The sequence below is a fragment of the Geotrypetes seraphini genome, chromosome 1, assembly GCF_902459505.1.
Source record: "Geotrypetes seraphini chromosome 1, aGeoSer1.1, whole genome shotgun sequence".
In the NCBI taxonomy this organism is placed as follows: domain Eukaryota; kingdom Metazoa; phylum Chordata; class Amphibia; order Gymnophiona; family Dermophiidae; genus Geotrypetes; species Geotrypetes seraphini.
This window is the reverse complement of record NC_047084.1, coordinates 283910376-283932172: the sequence shown is the minus strand read 5'-3', so window position 1 is coordinate 283932172 and position 21797 is coordinate 283910376. Positions and strand designations below refer to the sequence as shown.

General features: G+C 41.9%; 1 protein-coding gene across 5 annotated transcripts in view; it reads left to right on the top strand.

The window, feature by feature from the left end:
- UBOX5 (U-box domain containing 5) overlaps positions 1 to 13298 on the top strand; it is a 58404-nt gene extending 45106 nt beyond the window's left edge. For all 5 annotated transcript variants that reach the window (XM_033952983.1, XM_033952975.1, XM_033952965.1 and 2 more), the window contains one exon: positions 5007 to 13298. In XM_033952983.1, the coding sequence (XP_033808874.1) occupies positions 5007 to 5215 (209 nt within the window). In that variant the 3' untranslated portion in view covers positions 5216 to 13298. The remainder of the gene's footprint in view (positions 1 to 5006) is intronic.
- Positions 13299 to 21797: the final 8499 nt, after the last annotated feature.

Sequence of the window (21797 nt, the reverse complement as noted above, 5' to 3'; positions counted from 1 at the left end):
GTTGCAGCCTTTACTACTATCACATCCTTTCTTTTGCCGGGGCTGGTCTCTATAATTGTCCTTCGTACATACACCACCCCCACCTTCTAGTTTAAATGCCTAGAAAAATATTGTCTAAATTTCTCTGCAAGGTTTCTTTTTCCTGCTGTAGTAATATGTAGCCCATCAGTGCAATATAGCTTCTTGTCCTTCCATGTATTTCCCCATCCTCCTATGTACCTGAAGCCTTCTTGATGACACCAGGCTCTGAGCCATCTATTAAAGTCCTCTGTGTTTTTCACTCTTTGCTCTCCCTTTCCATAGCATATGACCTATAACACTGGCTACCCGGACTGGCTCTCTCTGGTGATGCTCCACTATGGGTTTGGATTGTGTTGTAGTGTGGTGGGTGAAATTCCGGTCTTTTCACGCCTTTCTGTTCACCATCCTTTCAGTGAAGAAATATTTTCTGATATTACTCTGGTGTCATACTATGTCCTCTTGTTCTGGAACATTCTTTCCTCAAACACCATATTTAAAAGGCCAATCTGAAATAGCCACTGCTAGAAGAAAATACTGGGCTAGATGGATCATCAGTCTACCCTAGTATGGCTGTTATGTTCTTATGTCCTCTATTATCATAATCTCCTCCTTTTCAGTGGATTTAATATTAGTCTTTATATTCTTTCATTTTCTTCCTGTCCTGTTTAGTGGTGATCATTATTAGTTAGGCATCATAAGAATTCCCTTTTTCGCCTGACTCACTTCACCTGCCAGTCTGTTCTCTTATGTTCCTCTTGTGATGTTGCTAATTATACTTTAATTAATAAAACAGTTTGCCCACAAACAGCACAGTGTCAAAATTGTACATCTTGTGCTATAGGCACAGAAATCTCATGCTAGCTTCTACCTTAAGTACTTCCTCAGCATACCCTTCTATGTGACTATAGTTTTTGCACATTGTCTTATTTTTGTGCTTTTTAAAAATTTATCATACACATGTCTAATGATATCAGCTGCCAAATTATAAGGCCTTCCGATATCTAGTTAGACTTCTTCCCTCTCTGATAACTTTTCAGAAAACCTTATCTATTTCAGAAATTTCTAACTGATAAATAAGGATTACAACTGATGATGCCTTTGCTCTAATAATTCATTTTTCTTGTCTTATTAGTTAATTCTTTTGTAAACCGAATCGAGCCCCACAGTTGGGGATGACTTGGTATACAAGACCAAGGATTGGATTGGATATTCAAGTAACTTTGAACAGTGGCGTTGTGAGGGAGGATGACATCTGGGATGGTGGTGCCTGGCATTGCCGCACCATGCCCCCTACTCTTCCCCACCGCTTAAGCGTCCCCGCCACTCTTCCTTGCCGCTTGAGTGCTCCCCATCACCATGTACCTCTTGAAATGTTCACCAGCACGAGCAGTATATTCTATCTGCTGCTCGCCCGGCCTCGGCTCCCTTCTGATGTCACATCCTATGTCGGAAGGGAGCCAAGGCTGGCGTGAGCAGCTAGTGGAAGATTCTGCTTGCACTGGTGAACATTTAAAGAGGTACGCAGGGGGGCAGACAGGAGGAAAGACGCTGACACTCCCCCCTCCTGAAGACAGTGCCCAGGGTGGTCCGCCATTGACTTTGAATCTTTCTTCACCAAAAGTTTGTAATCCTTTTTTTTGTAACTAGAGAAAAAAACTGAACAGTCTGAAGTCACAAAGGTTTCATTTTTACTCTTTAATCACCCACTGAATATTTTTAACATGTCGTACTGTGCTAGAAAGCAAAATGTGTGCAATTACAGCATAAAGGATGCAAGGTGACTCTTAAAAATGAGTGCATTTACTTAACTGTCGTTCAAAGGATGCGTCAGAATTCAGCTAGTAATTGTATTGGTGAGGGTTTTTCAAATCTATAGTACTAAAAATGAAGGCTTGATTGCTTGTCTTTCCACTACATTAAAGACAATTTGAAAAAAAAAATATCATATAACAATTGCAGGAGTGAAAGTGGTAGGGGAGTACCATATTAGCCCTCCAAAACTTGTACACTGAGTAAATGAAGAAGTAAATTTCTGCAAATTATAAAAAAAAATTAGAAGGTATCTCTGCCAGATAACTCACCAGTAGCTTTATTTACTGCCATGCCTAAGATTTGGTTCAGTTCCTAAATCTGGTGCCTTCTCCTTAGGCTAGCAGGGGCTGGAGACACTGGAAGCACTGTTCAGTGCTCAGGAAAGGGCCTGCTAACCATTAGTCAATTCTGACACCTAGCAGTTAATAAAAGAGCACTCATATATTGCTTTACAAGGAGCCACTATCTCTACCTTTTAGCCAGGGAACTTTATGCTTCAATTTCTCCCCTTGTTTTCCTCTCCATTTCACTTTTTCTTAGTTTGTCTTAATGTAGCCTGCCTAGGTCTTGCATATGTCCTATCCCTGTTCCTTGAAACCTTACCTGTGACACTACTGAATGAGGACTGAAAAGACTGAAAACATGTATTCTAATCAGCCTAGCTAACAGTGTACATCACTAGTGGTCACTTCTTGTTGGACTTAATATTACCAAAAATGACAACCAAGAAGGTACTAACCAAGAAGGCACTAGGAATATGTCTGAATTTATGACAGTTCTCTTCATGAAGACGATATAAAACAGCTACATGTCTGTCGAACATATTGGACACAACTATATGGATCAAAAGAGGCTCTTTAGTATTTTTAGGAGCTTGGCTTCAGATGTACATTCTATAGATCATACATGGGCTAGATTCGTTAAACCCACTGATCGTGTTTGCGATCGTGTACGACCCAGTTTTCCTCCATCGCGATTCACTAACCTCTGTGCCGATCATGATCTGAACCGATCCGCGCATGCAAATGAGGGGAAACGGCATGCAAAGTCGGAAGGCAGCGATTCACTAACCAAAATCAGGAACACTGACTGGGCTGGCCGATCAACAAAGAAACGACTGCTGGGGACCAGTCCTTTCTGACTGCCCTGCTCTCTGCCCCAACTGCCCTGCTCACCCTTCCCCGCAGTGCGAGCCTGTGGTTTTAACCCACGGGTTTAAAACAGGTTAAAACCACAGGCTCGCGAAGTAAAAATTTTAAAAAATAAAGTTTCCAACTCTGTAAGCATGCGCAGACCATCTACAGGCAAAGAAGATGGTCTGCGCATGCGTCAGGATCGCTCTGTAGCGATCTGTGTGGTTGGTGGGGGGCGTGCCTCCGATCACCCCCATTTGCATGAGGACGTGTGGAGATTCAGTTGGCCTGCAACGGATCACCCATGGATCAAGTAGGATTGGTGGGCTTAGTGAATATAGGCCATAGTCTTTATCCTGGCTTCTTATTTTTCCAATAAGACATCAACAGTAATGTTAGTTCTTTTTAAAATGACGTTGACTTCATGCCATATTTTTTGTTTTTAGAAGAGCATTCTTGTTGTTAGATCAAGTTCTCATTTTATCTCTTTTGTATTATTGCAACAGTTTATATTCAACTGTCTGCAAAACTATACAGTGGAACCTTGGTTTACGAGCATAATTTGTTCCAGAAGCATGCTCATAAATCAAATTGCTTGTATATCAAAGCGAGTTTCCCCATAGGAAGTAAGGAAAACTCGCTTGATTGGTTCCACCTCCCCACCCCCCACGAGGCCACCGGCGCTGCTCCACCCCGCTCGAACCGGCATCACTCCCCCCCTGCAAACGCGCCCCCCCCCCCCCGCTCGAACCTGCATCGCATCCCCCCGCTCTAACCGGCTTCACTCGCCCCCGCCCGCAAACGCCCCCCGATAACCGGCATCACACCCCCATGCTGGAAGCAGTATCCCTCGCCCGCCCAAATAATTCTCGTCTAAGGGGTTGGCTGCTTTGCATTACACCCACTTGGACAGCCTGCATTAACAATTCAGGAGCTTGGGGACTGTTCCCTTATGAGCATAGCTCGCCCCAGGTTTGTTCACTAGTGGATTTGAGCGCAGGCTCTTTGGCTCCTTGGCAGTTTATCCAGGATCAGGGCCGACTCCGTTCCTCCTCCTGTTTGTGTGTTCAGGCTGCTTGACTTTGCCACTTCTTTTAATGAGTTCAGTTTTCACCTTTCAAGATTATTAGAACTTGGATATCATAAGTCTAGGAAGAGTTTACAGTTTGTGGGCAACTGAGTCAGCTAGAGAGTGTAAGCAAAGGGGAATCTGGATCTTGGTTTCTCTAGATCTCATTCCATTGCTGTATTAGATCAGTCCTTCCACAAAATGCTTTGTATGGTTGGAAGATGTTTTTATGTACAAGTTTTCTTTATCACGCTTTGGGTAATACTGTTTTATCATGCACTACAGCAGACCCTCAATATTCGCGGGGGTTAGGTGCAGAGCTGGCCTGCGAATAGGAAAAAAATCGCAAATAAGTTTTTGGGCCGGCTGTGACCTACTCTCTCTGCCTCTCTCCTGTGTCCCTGACCTTACCTGGTGGTCTAGCGGTGATGCGAGCAGGAGCGATCTTCCTATGCTCCTGCCCTATGAGTTCCCGTTGTAGTCTCGAGATTACAATGGGAACTCACGACAGCCATTTTGATCACGGCTCTGTACGAGGCAGGAGTGTAGGAAGATTGCTCCTGCCCTGCATCACTGCTAGACCACCAGGTAAGGTCGGAGATACAGGAGGGAGGTAAGGTTGGGGGCAAAAAATCGCGAATAACCGAATTCGCGAGTGGGGAAACCGTGAATCAAGAGGGGGAGCTGTACATGAAAACATCACTACAAGAAATTCTGTTATGAGCAGCTAAATGATTGTCTTGTCACATGTAACTCTTTTTATATTAAAATCATACAGAGTACATTGAGTATTATATCACTATTCTTTAAACTCCCTAATGGCTTTTGTGTTAGCAACTAGTGGAAAATGTTGACCTTGTTCTGTTACTAGTCTGCAAAATACTTAATTAGGTTTATTTTTTAAAGTGATGGTTTAGCATTCTCAATAGTAAAGATAACTAACTCCGTATTCTTCTTCTCATGGTTTCCAGAGCAGAGTAGAAGCACCACGGCTCAAAGATGTGTATCCTGCTCAAGGACATTCTCTCTGTATTTCAAAACAGAACCCATCTACCAGCTTCCATGTGGCCACATCATGTGCCGTCCTTGCATAGCTGAAAAACAGAAGTTCTCATCAATACTGTGCGGGGATTGTGAGAAGTCAGTTCCTACTCACGATGTCGTGAGAGTTCATCTCTGACTTATTTTCCCCAAGTTATTTAATTGTATTTCAAATGGATCTGTGGGAGAGAGAAGTAATCATTAATCCTCTATTACTCATTTGTAAACAGAACAGAAGACTTAAATGTAAAATGGCTGTAAAAGAAGTATTCTATGATGTGTATATGTTTATGAAAATATTTTCAAAACTTAGTGTGGCAATATCTGGTCTTTAAAATTTTACTTCCGAAGTACAACTGAAGACTTGCTTGTGCTGCAAAAACTTATCTATAACTTTGCCTCGGTATTCACCAAAAGCAGTTGAGCATTAATTTCTTTGAGTACGGCTTCCCCTGTCCCATCTACTCCTTTACTTCCCCTGTCCCATCTACTTCTTTACTGGTCAGCACAAAAGCATGCCGGAAGATCTGACCCCCAAGTCGCCTTCTGATGTTGCCAAGGTGCATCTGACCGAACTCTTTCCAAGGAAATATTAGTAAAACAATTTATTTTATAGACATGCATAGTAGCAGTGGGTAACATTATACATATATGCTAAGTTGGGGTTTTTTTTGTTTGTTTGTTTTATTTAGTTTCTTTGTAATTAAAACAGCTAACAAGGTTTCTTTAGTGAATAGAGTATTGCATAAGCCAAGGGAAATATACAGCACAACTGTCTACTAGTTATTTTCTATAAAGGATGGGCAGCATTTATGTGGCAAATGTGGAAAAGTTTACTTTGGATTAAATATGAGGCAGCTGATCTTTTTCTGTTTTGTAAAGTGAACATATGTAGGTGGAGGGTGGTAGAAGGGGTTAATAAACAGTTTGATTCAGGCGCTATTGCTGTTATCAACTTTCATCAGAAAAATGCTTCCCTCCAAATCCACAAGGGGAAGTTAAAGTAACAGTTCATACAAGACAGCTTCAGAGGCAGATATTGCCAATCCTTGTCAGGATATAGCTCTAAAACTTAAGGTGCCAGTAGATTGCACTTAGGTCCAATGTTTGCTCTGTTGGGAGAGAAGCTCAGTCAGTATTACAAATTTCCTGCACAATCCTGTGCAGATGTGCTCATGTAACTGCTGCTTCTTACCAAAGATGATGCTTCTCAGGCTATTATAACATCAAAACCAATTTTCATTGTACATTGAGAATGCATAAAACACTATTGTTAGCATAAGGTGTGTGGATATAGATGAATGTTTAACATTCTTTTTATTATAATTCTAAATAATTCCTTTTTCTGTTAGACCAGTCCAGATGAATGGGTTGTATCCCCGTACTAGCAGTTGAGAACGGAAATGTTCCAGTGATATCACCAGTATGAGAACTGGTACAGCCTAGAGCTCTCTAGTATTTCTGTACCTCTAGCAGATGGTATAGGTCAGGCTGGTACAGCAGGCTTTAATGTTGGACCTCACTCCCTAGGCTACAGTCCACAGTCCATGATCCTTGAGGCTTCTTCTGGGTTCAGACCATGGCCCTTGCTCACAGTTGAGCCTGAATTGTCTTCCTCTTGAGCAGGGGTGTCAAACTCAATCACATAAGGGGCCGAAATCTAAAACATAGGCTAAGTTGCGGGCCAAATTTTTTATTAAGATACTTAGGGGTCCTTAGGGGTACGCTAACCGATTTATCGCATGCTAAATGTGCACCTTAATAATAATCTTAGTAGAAATATAGGGTTACAACCTTTCTAACCCCACGCGGGCTCTGTAATGTAATCTGGCATATTGTAATCACAAAACAGAAAATAAAATTATTTTTTCTACCTTTTTTTTTTTTTGTTATCCTTTTACAATCCAATTTCAAGCATTACATTCTTGAAAGGAGATCAGAATATCCAAATATGAGAAAATTTTTTAACATATATACTAAGAAATACATTTAGTCCACAAAATAGAATCAAGAGAAAGAATAAATTTCAAATACAGAAAATTATACAATATAGAGTAACGGCAATGGATACCCTCTCTATAGCCGGTAGGCAGGTCATTCATCCATGGACTAAGAAACCAACTCTTCTTTTGGTCCTAAAAAAAAAATCAATAAAAATATTTTGAACTAAAAAAAAAAAATCTATTAACTGTTTGTGTTCAAGAAAAAGGAAATTTTTATTTTGATAAGAAACAAAACATTTTGATGGAAATTTAAGCAAAAAAGTAACCCCAAGGGTTACCGCAAATCCAAGAACTCCTTTCTATGCCTCTGGGTTTTCAATTCTAGATCCGGAAAAATTCTAACATTTGAACCCAAAAATTTATCATTTAGATGACAGAAATATAAATGTAAAACATATTCTCTATCACTTTCCAAAGCTAGAGTCAGCAAGAGAGTGGTTCTAACCATTACCACCTCAAGAGAACTTTCCAAAAATAAAGATAGGTTAACATTGTCTTCAAATTTTCACTTAGGGGTAGATTCCCCTTGAGGTCTTTTTAATATCCAAGTAATAAGCCCTAACAATTGGAGGTAAATTGTCCGCTGGAATGGCTAGGACCTCTCAGAACTATTTTCTTGCCTTCTCTACTGGAGAGATGACGGGGCATTTAGGAAAGTTCAAAAATCTTAAATTATTCCTCCTAAGTGAGTTTTCAAAATTTTCCAGCTTACGAGAAATAAATGATCTTTCCTTAACCATTTCCAATTGAACAGTCTTCACTTCCTTCAGACTTTCTTCCTGTTTCTCCAATTTCTCAGTCAAATTAGTTAATCGCACTCCCTGTTGCTCCACTCTGGAATAGATAGTCCCATAGTCAGTTTTGATAATTGAAAGACTCAATTTTAGGTTGGCGTCCATGATAGATATGGCCTGCCAAAGCACTTCCATATCAATCTTCTCAGGTCTTTTCAGCTCCCCAAAACTGATGTTCGTCCCTCCAGAAGCTCCTCTCACCTCTCCTCCTATAATGTCAGGGGTTAGATGGCCAATATCTTCAACACTGTCCTGCAAAGGCTCCGGTACCGGCGTCCCTCCACTGCTGGAGTCCATTCTTCCCACATCAGGCTGCTGAACTCCTGCAGCTCCCTGCATTGAAGCACTTCCGGGTTGGGGAGAAATTGATCTCTGCTCCAGGCTAAGAAACGCCCGGGCTGCTCCTGTGCTGAGTTCGCCGGAAAGCTCCTGGCTCACCCCTGAGGTAGAGGGGTTCTCCAAGGCTGTGCAGGCAAAAGCATTCAAGATCGTTGGCTGAATTATACGCTGCGGGGTCCCGGGCGCCGGAGGGTTAGGGCGGACGGCTCCCTTTCTCTTCTCTATTCGGGTTAGAGTAGCGCTTCAGCGTTAAGTGTAAAAAGGAAAAAAAAATCTCCATAACTCGCTGTGACCTGCTCAGATGTCCACTCTTGACGCCATCTTGATGCTATAATTGAACTTATCTTTTTCTACCTTTCTTTGGTCATTATTCAAATCATGTTGGTCACAGGCTCTGGTTGTTTTCTTATAACTCACTTGCCATGGTCTCTTTCTTATTTGTCGTTTTCTTCTTTCTCCGTGCTAACCATCTATCTTCCATCTCTATCTTCCCCTCCCCTTCCATTTCCCTTCCCTCCTCAGGAGGTCTGGCATCTTTCCTTTTTTTGTCTCCATCCCCGCAGCTCTTCCCTCCCTCCATCCCATTGTTCATCATCTCTCTTCCTCTCCTCTGTTTTAGACCCATTTTTTCTTCCCCTCCCCCCACCCCAGAGAGATTAAATGCAACAGCAGTTCTTTGCAATAACCTCACACTGCAAAAATGATTTTTAAAGTATATATAGGCAGCTAAAGCCATTAAATGAAAATAATAAATATTGCAATAATCAATATTCAGATACAACACACATTAGTGTAATGTTTTGACAATTGTGCTATACTGTTTTCCCCCTTCTTCCCGGTCTCGCCTTCAAGATTTGGCCCACTTTATCTTGCCTTCCTCTATCCCGGTTTCCTGGTCTCCTCTTGAAAGCAGCCGGCAGGGGATCGCCAGTCGACTGTATGAACCACGCAGGCTGTCGTCGACTTCCACAGGACGTTCCCTCTGCCGTAGTCCCGCCCCTCCTTTGACGTACGGGGTCACAGCAGAGGAAATGTGCTGCGGAGGTTAATGGCAGCCTACGAGGTTCGCTACAGCCTACTGGCGATCCTCTGCAGGCTGCTTTCAAGAGGAGATCAGGAAGCCAGGATGGAGGAAGGGAAGGAATGGTGGGCCAAATTTAATTACCCTGCAGACCAAATTTGGCCCATAGGCCTGAGTTTGACACCCCTGCTCTAGAGCCTCAAGCCCATATCCAGAGTGGATATGTGTGTGTGACTGTGTGCATCCCCTGATCCCCCCTCCCCTATGCTTTGGCAGAGACTTAAAGTAAAATTTTTGCTGAGTTGTTTCTATCAATTTGCTAGGAAAATAAAGCTATTTTAAAAAAACAAAAAAACAAACCAAACAGAGAGAGAGGACATGAAAGCACAATGAATTTGGCTGTAGGATTCAGGCCAGTGGAGGGAAGGGTGTTTGGTAAGGATCCAGTATATGAGAGCACGCCGGTCTCTGGAACCCCAGAAGGGGTTTGCAGGTCATTCATGGGGTGGCACAACCCAGACTCCAAAGCCTGCCTGAAAAAGCGTCCCCTTTAGGGGAAGACTTGGGGAAGAGGAGGCCAGACCTCAGTAGCTTCCTGAGGGCCCCTTTCAGTAGCTGGATGCTGCAGGGGAGTAGAGAACACCCTAAGGTTTAGGACACTACTGAAGTAACTAGCGCCTTAGACCATTCCTATGTCTATGAAGCCACAGAAGAGTGAACCCTTTCTGGAGCAAAGAATGCCAGAAATTTGGAGCTTCAATTTTTTTCAGAGGGTAGAGTACATACCTCAAGGTTGCTCAGTTGGCTTCCTCACACTTGGTTGGCTGGCTTTTACCATCAGTGGGTCTGCCTTATCTTGGGCCAGTGCATGAAGCTGGTTGGCAGGGTTTCTTCCTGACATGAACACCCCACTTCAGAAGCCTAGTTATCTCCCTTCAGCTTCCCTCTCAAAGGGAAGCCAGGAAGTTCACTTTTTAGTGATTTACTTTCGCTGGATGCAGTGGTGCTATCACCTTCTTAGGAGTGCAGCTTAGGCCAGTGTTCCCTTTATTTGGTCATTTCCAAAAGGGTGTACCCTTTTAACTCCTTTAGACCAGAAAAGGATGTATGTTTCCCTGAAGATATTATGCCTCTGGATCCACTTCACTCAGGGATAGCCTAGTTCAGGCTGGGAGGATTCTTAAATTCCCTGGTCCTAACAAAGCTCTCTGCTGCTGCTGCTGCAATGCATCCCCACAGGATCTCTTTGTGTCTGATGCCTTCTGCATCCGAGCCACCTTGGAAGTGGAGCCCATGTCATGATAGAGAGGGCTTGCGGTTATTGGAATGGCTTGGAGAGAATGAGCCTTATCAAGAGTCAGATGGGATAGTTATAGGTGCTGAAACCTAAAAGTGAGATTTGACATACAATAGGGAGTCATAAATCTTCTAGAGGAATGACTTTTCAAAGAGTAGAAACACTATGGAAGAGAGTCATCTGTAAACAGCAAACTTCTCAGGCCTGAGCTTGTCTTCAGTTGTTGGGCTGGACAGTGGGGTCATAGGCCCACATGCATCAACCTTAAGAGGGTGCTACTGTCAAACTGGACCCCTCAATTTAGCCCTTGTTGTTAAGAAGTGTCCTAGCACATCACCTCATGGGTGTCCAGCTGGATCTGCCTGTCTGTGTGGTAGTGACCATGGCTATGAGTCTTTGAGAGAACTAGTGTCTTAGCTGAATTTCACTGGGCTGTTGGTTGCAGTTGGACTAGGTGAGGTCTTTAATCAATTCAGGATGAGGGCTGCTTGTCTCGTGCTGCAGGTCCTCCTGCTCGTACCATAGGAGACAGCAATCCAGGTAAGGTCCCGTGGTATAAATTAGCAAACATGCAGGCTCCTTTAGTGGGAAAAATTTTGTATCAGAAACTAGTTGGCTTGCAGCTTGGTTAGAGCAGTGTATTGCAGTGCTCTCACTGGTTTGCAAGGTAAGGACAGTCACTGAGCAGGTAGACTACCTCAGTGAGAGTGGAGGGGAGTTCCTCAGTCTTCCAACCTCTGGTGGTTTGGGACTGGTTGGAGTCCTTACAAAATTGATTTGTTATTTGTCTGTTTGCTACAGAAAGAAGCTTGGATTCATTGGCTTCACTGTGCTCATGCAACCCTTGCTGCTGTAGGGGCTTCAGTGCATTTTTCTCTCTGACCTCTGATAGGTGGAGCTCTCCAGAAGGCACTCTGGCAATCCTATTGGCTCCAAACCAGTCATGTCATCTGTGATCTATGACTCTGGTTCAGCTCCCAGTGGGTCTACTTGTGCCTCCCATGAAGGGATGTGGGCCACTGATACAGTAACCACTCATCTGGGACAGCCCAGGTCCCTTCTGATTCATGGCCTTGTCTGGAGAGGTGGTCACTGTGTTCTAAGGTTACATTTCCTATAGCTGGTAGATCTTTCAACCTTAGTTTAAGTCTGGTTTAGAGAGCAGGCTTGGTTTTCCTTTCATCTTCATATGGTTCACCCTAGAGAAGGGATTGACTCTCGATTCCTTCAAAGTTTAGATAGGAGCTTTGTCTTGTTCTCAGACAAGATGCAGGTGGTTTTCTAGGGATCTACCCAGATCTAGTTCCTTTTTTGGTGGTATGGAAAATTTCAGCCCACTCTGTGGTTGGTGCTATTACATTGGCACCTTTTAACAGTCTCGGAGCTTTGCTGGGACCAGTATTTCAGCCCTGGAAGCTGACCTCCTTGGAAGACCAGTTGTTCAGCCTGTCAAGCATAAGTTTGCAAGAGAGATATCTCCATGTACTGCTCCATCCTTTTACTGATAATGGGTTCTTCATTCATGTTAATCAGGTGGTATTCTTACTTCCATTTTGGCAGGAATGCCCTTCGATTTCTTCTTGCAACTTCTCAACCTGGATGCTTGCTAAGTTCTCCTGAGATGCTAGTCAGTGACGAGACTCTCAGGAGACTGCATAATCTCCTTGGACCTTTTCAGGGTCCATGTGGAAGGAGCTCAGCTTCAGCATCTTCTGTAATGTAGTGCAGTAAATTGGATATTGGGTTAGCCTGTGTACGTTAAAAATAAATGTGCCCTTTGGCTCTTAAGTTCTACTTCACTTGGATGTAAGCAATTTCTTGGGCTGAGGTTCATTGTGTATCCCAAGAGGATAGTTGTAAAGTGTTGATCTTGTTAATACTCTGTTCCTTGGTAAAGCATTCCAAAATCGGTGGTCTAATCCAGAGCATAGCATCATCTGCCAGGGTAATGATTCAGGGGGCTTTTGTCTTTATCCTAGAACATACTGCTTTTGAGCATCACGTTCATCTGGACTGGTCTAGTAGGATGATGAGGAATGTGAAATTTATTCATACTTTCTTAGTTTACTTTCCTTGAATCCTGCTAGACCAGTCCAGGTCCTGTCCTGGAACACTATATTCTTGGATTTGATTGTTGCCCCACTTTAGTTTAAAAACATAAATAGTTCATTGAAGAAGGGGTGGTTGAAAGTTTCTGCTGAGCTTCCCTATGGGATGTTTAAGTTTGCGAGCTTGTTGGTTTCATTGAACTGCTTTGACAACAGTGTACTGGAGAGTTCCAGATGGCACCACCTTTATGTTTCAATTCTTTACCTTTATCAGCTGGTAGAGGGACTGGTCTAGCAGGATTCAAGGAAAGGAAATGAACATATTTCACCTTACTTGGCTTATTTGCTTTATAAACTGAGAGTTGATGAGTGTAGGTCAAATAAATTACTTAAACCTAAGTATATTTTGAACTTCCTGCTTTGTATGCCATAGGGAAGGTCATCCAGAAGGGGCTGTGACCTTCCCATTACGTGATCCCCAATTCCACTGCCATGTATATCAGAGGTTGGAGATTGCTTTAATCAATGCTTGCTGAATCTTCAGACAGCATCTAACATATGAGAGGTGTAAAGCAAATATTAAAATTATGGCAATTATGTAATATATGCAAACTGTAGAAAAGTCATCGTCATAAATGTAGTCTACTTGGATATTGTGTGAATGGGTTGAGTGATGTGAACTCTACGCCTTAATAAAGTGAAAATGAAAGAAGTTGTTCACATCTGCTTTGTCATTTTTAACATACGATAATCCATTTGTAGAGACCAAACTTAAATTCTTCAACTTTGTTCTTTATCCCATGTTGGTCATGACTGAGTGTGGTCACAGCCTATTGTGGATGGATGTTGTAATTCAGCTTCTATGGTGAAACAGTATGATGTGACTAATATATAAAGAACAGTAAAAGTTTTCCGTTAAAGAGGATGCTTCAAAGTTGTGTGGATGGTGGTGATATTGAGCTGCTCAGTGTAATTTTTTGGGCGTATGTGGATACACAAATAGGTTTTCCTTTTTCTTGGCCTTTAGTTGTCTTTGGTCCCCAAATGCAAGTAGTATAATTTTCAGGTCTTATTTCCCCACCTATTTGATATTTGTACCACATCATTGTTACATATTGTAGAAGTTCATTTGGTTTCTTACTAGCTTCCATATATGCCTGCCTGGACTGGTCCATGGTATGTTGAATAAATGCTATTTTGGTCTTACTCAATTTCACATAAGAGTTGCCATTCTGGGTCAGAGTGAAGGTATATCTGCTTCTCTTTTCTCCCTGGCTCCTGCTGAGCATGCAATGATTTCCCCATGCATGACAGCCTTGCCAACTTCCCAACATATCCTCAGATCTACCTCGCCTGTGTTTTCTGCCTCCATATGCTGCCATGTCTGCTTCAAATACAGTTGAAACTCCTTATCTAGGTACAAAGTTGGATTCATTTTCCAATGATGGTCTATTTCTAACACTAAAAAAACAGAAGAACAAACCTCCACAGCAATCTATATAATAGGTACACATGGGTTGATTATCTCCTGGGTGGATATCCTTTGTGTCTTCTTCCTTTAGTCATCTCTGTTCCTTTTATATATCTTCTTCCAACCCTCCCAGGCTAATCTCAAGCCCTATCAGGGAATGATCTGAGTCCCTGTAAGAACCAATATTTGCTTTGGTTACCTTGCTCAGTGGAAGCTGCATAATCCTTATATAATTTAGTTGCACATGCATTCCCTTAGGGTATGGAAAAGAAAAGTATAGTTATCCTCATTGACTGTGTGGAGGATAATGCACATCAATCTTAGCTCACCCATCTGAAAATTTACTCCCTTCCTATCTAAGGTGCTTTCTTAGAGGGCTTATAGTCTATGGTGGGATATTAAAATCTCCAGCTACTGCCCTATGGAATTCATCATAATTTATGATCCAAGCCACCAGTTGAAAACAAAAACTTACAGTATGATTGTATAAATTGGGTGCAAAGACATTATACATAACCATTCTATATACTTGTACAGGTCTCCCTCCGTATTTGCGGTGATAGAGGATTAACAAGACTGTGAATATTGGAAAACCGCAAATAACTTTTTCATGTTTGCGGTTTTCTTTTAAAAACCCTCCCGCATTTGGTGAAACCGCGAATAACAATCTTGCGTTCTGGTAGCGCACCCTTATTCCAATCTTACTTCATCCCCGCTCCCCACATCCTACCCTTATTCCAACCTTACTTCATCCCCACTCCCCACATTCAAACCTATCTTTGATGTCGCTCGTTAACACTAAACCTACAACCAACCTTAGAGCTTTCCCTTCCCCCCTCTGACACAACCACTTTCCATGTGCCGCATCCTGCCTCCTCTCTTGACTCAACTTCCTGTTTCTGGTGGGGCGGGATGCGGTGGAGGGAAAGCTCTGGGACTGCTGCAGGCAACCCCGTGTAAATTACCACCACTGCCGGCAACCTCAGAGACAAGTTTGAAAATGAGCGAGAAATGCCAGACCTCGGTTGCGGTAGGAGCATGGAGGGAAAGATACCAGGGAAGGGGGGGGAGGCATGCTGACCAGGGAGAGTGAAAGAGAGGAAGATGTCAGACTGTGAGAAATGGGGGAAGGGGATACCTGGTCCTTGAGTGTGTATGAATGAGGGGTGCGCTGTGTGTGAGTGCAGCCAAATGCGTGTGACTTGGTCTCTTTTGATTGATTCTTGAAAAGAGGCTGGAAATCTGTGATTTTCTCTGTGCATGTTGGGAATCGATGCCTGGAAAAATGCAGCAAAATTTTTCTCTGCAACCATGGATGACGTAATTCTGATGAGAGGAGCCAGAAATTTTAAAAAACGTGAATAATTGAAATCGCGAGTGCAGAAACCACGACTACAGAAGAAGTGTAAATCCCCCTCCTTAAGCTTAATCCCCTGAAGACTCTTTCAAAGTGGGTAACTTGGAGATCCTTTTCACCAACCTGTGCTCTGCTTCTCCTTGGCCATAAGCTACCTTTGTTTTAATCTCTTAGGATTCTTAGGGTTGCTTGCAACTTTCCTTCTGACTTCGGATTTCCTCAGTTTCTCAAGTTCTTAAATTCATTTCAGCTATTAAACCATTTCTTCAGAAGACTGCTTTGATTACCTTGATTTTTGCTTTATTAATCAGTAGGTTAGACTAGTGGTTTTCAAACCTCTCCAGGGGGACTGTCACAGTTAGGTTTTCAGGATCCCCCTAATTAAAATGCCTGAGAGAGATGCACTGTGTACATCCAGTAGTGCTATAATAATAATAGCTTTATTCTTATATACTGCCCATCCATAAAAGTTCCAGGTAGTTCACAAAGAAGAAGAACTATACAGTTGGTGATAAGATCAGGAAAAAGCATGATAAAAATATACGGTTAAGAACAAACTTATCAAACAAGTGTGTTTTTAAAAATGTTCTAAAAACATTATAAGAATACATTTGAAAGATCAGGGGGTTTAACCAAGAATTCATTTTTCCTAATTGAAAGGCAAATGTCTTATTTAAAAATCTGTTGTAATGACAAGCCTGAACAGAAGGGTACATACACATAAAATTATTACGAGTATTTTTTAATGATCTATAAAAGTTGAATTGAGAGGATAGGTATCCCAGAGCCAGACCAAAAAGAGCTTTAAAGCAAAGACAGCCTAATTTAAAAAGAATGTGTGCCTCGAAAGGTAACCAATGCAATTTATGTCATATTTCTTTAGGCCAAAAATCAGGTGCACCGCCGTATTCTTGAAATTCTTTCCTGTAAACTCTGGTCAGATCAGTTAGAAGATGGTCTAACAATTACTCTATTTTACATACCCCCCAAGAAATGGTCCACAGCTAAGGACAACCTTTTCGAATTCCTCCTCACAAACTCAATAGCAGGCCCCTATAACCTACTGACCGGCGATTTGAATATTCACCTAGAGCAGTCAGAGCAGGGTGACTCTGAAGACTTACTATCCTTTATTTCTTCAATAGACTTCTTTGTGCCGACCCCAGAAAAGACCCACCAAAAAAGGCCACCAATTAGATCTAGTCACCTTTTCCTCTAAAGAACCCCAAAATTTCCTTGAAGCAAGCTACCTGACAATGACTGAAATCAGGAGATAGCAAAGGGAGAGCGAATTGGAGACTAAAGCTAAAAGAATACAAAAAACTAATAACAATTAAACACACTAATTTTTATGCTCAAAAAATTGGTTCACCAATCATCAACAGTAGAAACCTTTTTGAATTAGTTAACAATCTCTACGACACACAGGCCTTTTCCTATTCTACCTTAGACTCTCCTCCATCTGCTGATGTGCTGGCGGAGTTCTTTAACAACAACAAAATCATTAATTTGAGGTCCAAACTGCTGGTCCCCACATCCAACCATTTGAACTACCCACTGGCAAAATACAAAGACGAACCTAGGGTAGACATGTCCTGGAATAATTTCATCATTCCTACTTAGCAACAATTCAGCAAATTTTATAAGAAATACGCTGATTCTTACTGCAGACTAGACTGTTGCCCATCAAATATTATGAAAGTTGCTCCTGTCACCTTCAAAGCCAAGTTATATAATTGGCTTTCTTCTCTATTACTGATCGGTACATTTCCCCAGGATTTAGGTCAGATTCTGATCACTCCGATTATAAAAAAAAATCCCAAGGAATCCAACAAGTTGACATCAAACTACAGACCTATTGCAAGCATCCCCTTATTTGTAAAGCTGATGGAAGGCCTAGTTAACCAGAACTTAGTAATGTATTTGGACAACGTCAGCATACTGCAAGAGAATCAGTCAGGTTTCCGTTCAGGTTTTAGTATGAAACAGTTATTGCTTCACTGCTAGATTTCCTTCATAGTTTATTCAGCCAAGGTTCTAGTGCACTAGTCCTACAACTAGATCTAAGTACTGCCTTTGTCTTAGTCGATTACAACATTCTAATCGACTGTTTGGAGTCAATTGGACTTTCTGGTAAAGTGTTAAATTGGTTTCAAGGTTTCTTGAGTAGATGATCTTACCAAGTCTATAGTGATAATAATCAATCCTGCAGATGGACAAACACTTGTGGAGTTCCGCAGGGTTCCCCTCTATCCCCTACCCTGTTTAACATCTACCTTGCCCCATTGGGGAATCTATTGCAAAGCCTAAAAGTCAAATTCTATATCTATGTGGATGACGTCACTATAGCTCTTCCCCTCACAAACCTGACTTCTGAGACAAAGAATCATCTGGTATTGGTCCTAAAGCAAATCAAATTATGGATGACAGAATTCAAATTGAAACTCAACTCAGATAAAACCGAATTTTTTCTGGTGAGCCCAACGATAAAATTTCCTTGAATGGACAGGACTTCCCTATTGTCGATTCCATAAAAATTCAGGAAGTGACTCTCAACCAATACCTCACTTTAGACGCTCACACGGATTTATTGACTAGAAAATGCTTCTCGACATTATGGAAACTAAAAACCATCAGAAAATACTTTGATGCACCATCATTCCGTCTACTGGTGCAATCTTCTATTCTAAGCATGCTGGACTATTGCAACCTCATTTATTTGGGAACTTTTAAGAAAACCCTTCAAAGACTCTGAATTATTCAAAACGGCAGTACGTCTGATTTTCGGTTTAAAAAAATGGGAACACATAAGTCTCTATTATCAAAAACTTTATTGGCTGCCCCTGGAAGCAAGAGTGTTTTGTTTAAATTTTCTTGTCTCTGTTTCAAATCAGTCTTTGGTTTGACCCCTATGTACCTGGTTTCCCACTTCAATTTGGGTTGTGCTATTAAGCCCACACGTAGAATCCACATGTTTACCCACCCAACAATAAAGGCCTGCCGTTACAAAATATTCCTGGACAGAACTCTAGCTTTCTAGGCGGGTAAACTGAACGAGTGGCTGGGTAACATTATCATGCACTCCTCATCCTATTTTAGTTTTAGAAAATTAATAAAAACGAAACTGTTTAAGCAATTTGTTACCTAAGAATTTTTTGTTCATTAACTCCTATTCTGTATATTTGTATTCATTGATTCTACATTGTAACTATGTCGCTGATTGTCCAGCTCTTCTTATTGTAAACCACCTTGAACTACCATGGCTTTGGCGGTATATAATAATAAAATTATTATTATTATTATTATTATTATTAATAAACAAATACATTTTAAGTTTTTCTTATAGGATGCCAAATAAATAATATTACAATTGTCAAGAACAGACAGAATTAAAGACTGTACCAAAAGTCTAAAAGAGGCAAAGTTGAAATATCTTTTAATAGTTTGAAGCTTCCAGAGAATCAGAAAACATTTCTTAATCATAAAATCTGTATGCTCTTCAAACGCTAAGTGGTGATTTAATATAACTCCCAGAATCCTAATAGAGGGGACAATTTCAAAAGTTTGGTCGTTGATTAGAACTTGTTTGTATGAAATAATATAGTTTGGACTAGCAAGAAAAAATTTTGTTTTTTCTGAACATCCAAAGTTTTATCTTTGCCAAAATTACAGCGATCTGATCTTTTATATCGTCTGTAAAGGATGACATAGGCAATAATATGGTGGTAGTAGTGGTTGTGGTGGTAGTGGTGGTGGTGGTATAATGGAGGTAACGGGCATGGAAATCTCTCTCATGCATAATCATTAGGAATATCCTGAAAACCTGACTGGCTGATGGTCCCCAGGATCGGTTTAAGAACCACTTGGTTAGACTACTGTAATTCACTATATAATGGGCTACCCCTATGTATTGCTACAATATCTTTAGTTAGTACAGAATACAGCGATTAATCTGATACATGATGGTTTTTAAACACACTATCTCCATTATTCAAAGAATATCATTGATTACTGATCCCTTATAGTGTTAAGTATAAAGTTTTGGTATTGGTCTATTTGAGCAGTCCAAGACAACACAATAAAAGGGATATCAAAAAGTGCAAAGCAAAACAGGATACAAACAACTCCCCCCCCCCCCCCCCCCCCACACACACACACACAATGGTCTGAAGAACAGGGACCAGAATTTACAGGGGAATTCTGTTTACATTTCTGATGTGTGGCTAGCTTACGCCTTTGTTGGAAGCCTTTGGTCCCAGTCACAAGAACATAAGAACATAAGCATTGTCATACTGGGACAGACTAAATCCATCAAGCCCAGAATCCTGTTTCCAACAGTGGCCAATCTAGATCACAAGTACCTGTTAGATTCCAAAAGAGTAAAACAAATTTTATGCTGCTTATCCCAGGATTAAGCAGTGGGTTTTCCCAATTCCTTCTTAATAATAGCTTATGGATTTTTCTGTATTTGAGTACTCTAGGAATGGTTTTATCATCTCTAGATGTTGCTATACTCTCAAATGCAGATGACATTGTTTTTTTTATTATGTCTTATGCTGGATCAGTGTTCTTCAACCGCCGATCCGTGGACTGGTGCCGGTCCGCAGAAAATTCCTATCGGTCCATGCAGGGCCGCAGTATTCTCCCTATCGTGCTTTAGCCAGGCGCTCTGCCTGGCTAATTTAGGGGAGCACTCGGCTGTCATCTTGCATCCACAGATCTCCCTGCTCATCCCTCTACCAGCATCGAAGCTGCATGCCATTCCTTTTCTCTGCCCCTCCTCCTTCACCGTGAGAAGGTAGGGGTAATTTGCATAGCGTTCCAGGCCACGTGGCAACCCTCTTCCGCGCTCCTACTCCTTCACCGTAAACAGGGAGGGGTAATTTGCATAACGTTTGTGGTGCGCAGCCTGGAACGCTATGCAAAATACCCCTCCCTGCTCTCGGTGAAGTAGGGGCAGGGAAGGGGTTGGCATGCAACCTGAAACACTTTGCAAATTACCCCTCCCTGCTCACGGTAAAGGAGTAGGGGCAGGGAAGCAGCGGAGGTAAGTCCCCGCCCATCACGAGGGCCCCGGTGGGTGGCAGGCTGCAACATCAACGCTATGCACCGTCAGGTGAAGGAGTAGGGGCGGGGAAGCAGCAGAGGTAAGGCCCCACCCGTTGTGACGGGCCCGGTGGTGGCAGGCTGCAACATCAATGCTATGCACCATCAGGTGAAGGAGTAGAGGCAGGGAAGCAGTGGAGGTAAGGCCCTGTGTATTTGATTGAAAATATCAAATACACAAGGATATCAACCAAGATATTTCTGAACTAGGTAAGTTTTCAGTGATCATCTAAAAAGAAAACATGAATTTGAAAATCTAATATCTATTGGAAGAGAATTCCAGCTTTGAACATCTTGAAACCCAAAGGAATTTTTTAAGATCCTAAGATACTGTATACCCTTTGGTAGGGAAAATGAAGAACAGGCACTGAATGAGATCTGGAAGTCTTAGCTTTAATAGGATAAGAGAAGATTCAAATCATACTGTATACTCAGGGCCAACTCCTTCAAACAATTTAAAAAGAATATGGGCCCATTTAAACTGAATTTGTACCTATATAGGGAGCCAATTTTCGCAGAACACTCCAGATTGATTTGAAGCTGAGTAAATATAGGGACCCTTTTACTAAGGCACAGTAGTATATTGCCCTGCGGCAAACAATACTGCAGGCACGCTGCACATGCTGTGGTAAAAAAAATGATTTTCTGCATGACATTTCAAGCAGTAAGGCTTACTGCAGCAGTAGGCAGATGGGCATAAAAAGGGGTTTATTGTAGGTGTGTGTACCTACAATGCACTGGCACCAAATGGAATGCCACCAAATGGAAAACTCATTGAGATGCTGGATCTGGACACTGGGGGCGGGGACAGAAAAGGACCTTGAGGAGTGGCAGGAAAGCAGACTTGAACCAAAAGGGAGGGGGGAAGACAGGGCAGATGCTGGACTAGAGGGGGTAGAGAGGAGAAACACCCTGAACTGAGGAGAGAGAGATGCTAGGCCCTGGGGAGGAGGAAGGCAAAGAGAGTGAGACAGACAGAAAGACCTAGATCAAAGGTGGGAGGACTCAAAATGTTAGCAGAAGGAAGATAGTGAGAGAGAAAAACCAGAAACAAACCAGATGTTGGACTCTGTTAGCATGATATTTCTGTGTAGCATTCTGTAATAATTTGGCTTGTTCAGTAGAGGGGATATATGTGAAGGGGAAGGGAGGGGAGACAGGGGTTTTGTTGGTCCTTGCTTTGTATATTTGTATTTATAAAATGACAATTGTACAGAATATTGTTTCTTTTTATACTTTAATAAAATACATTCAATATAAAATCATAACTGAGGCTTGTGCGGAT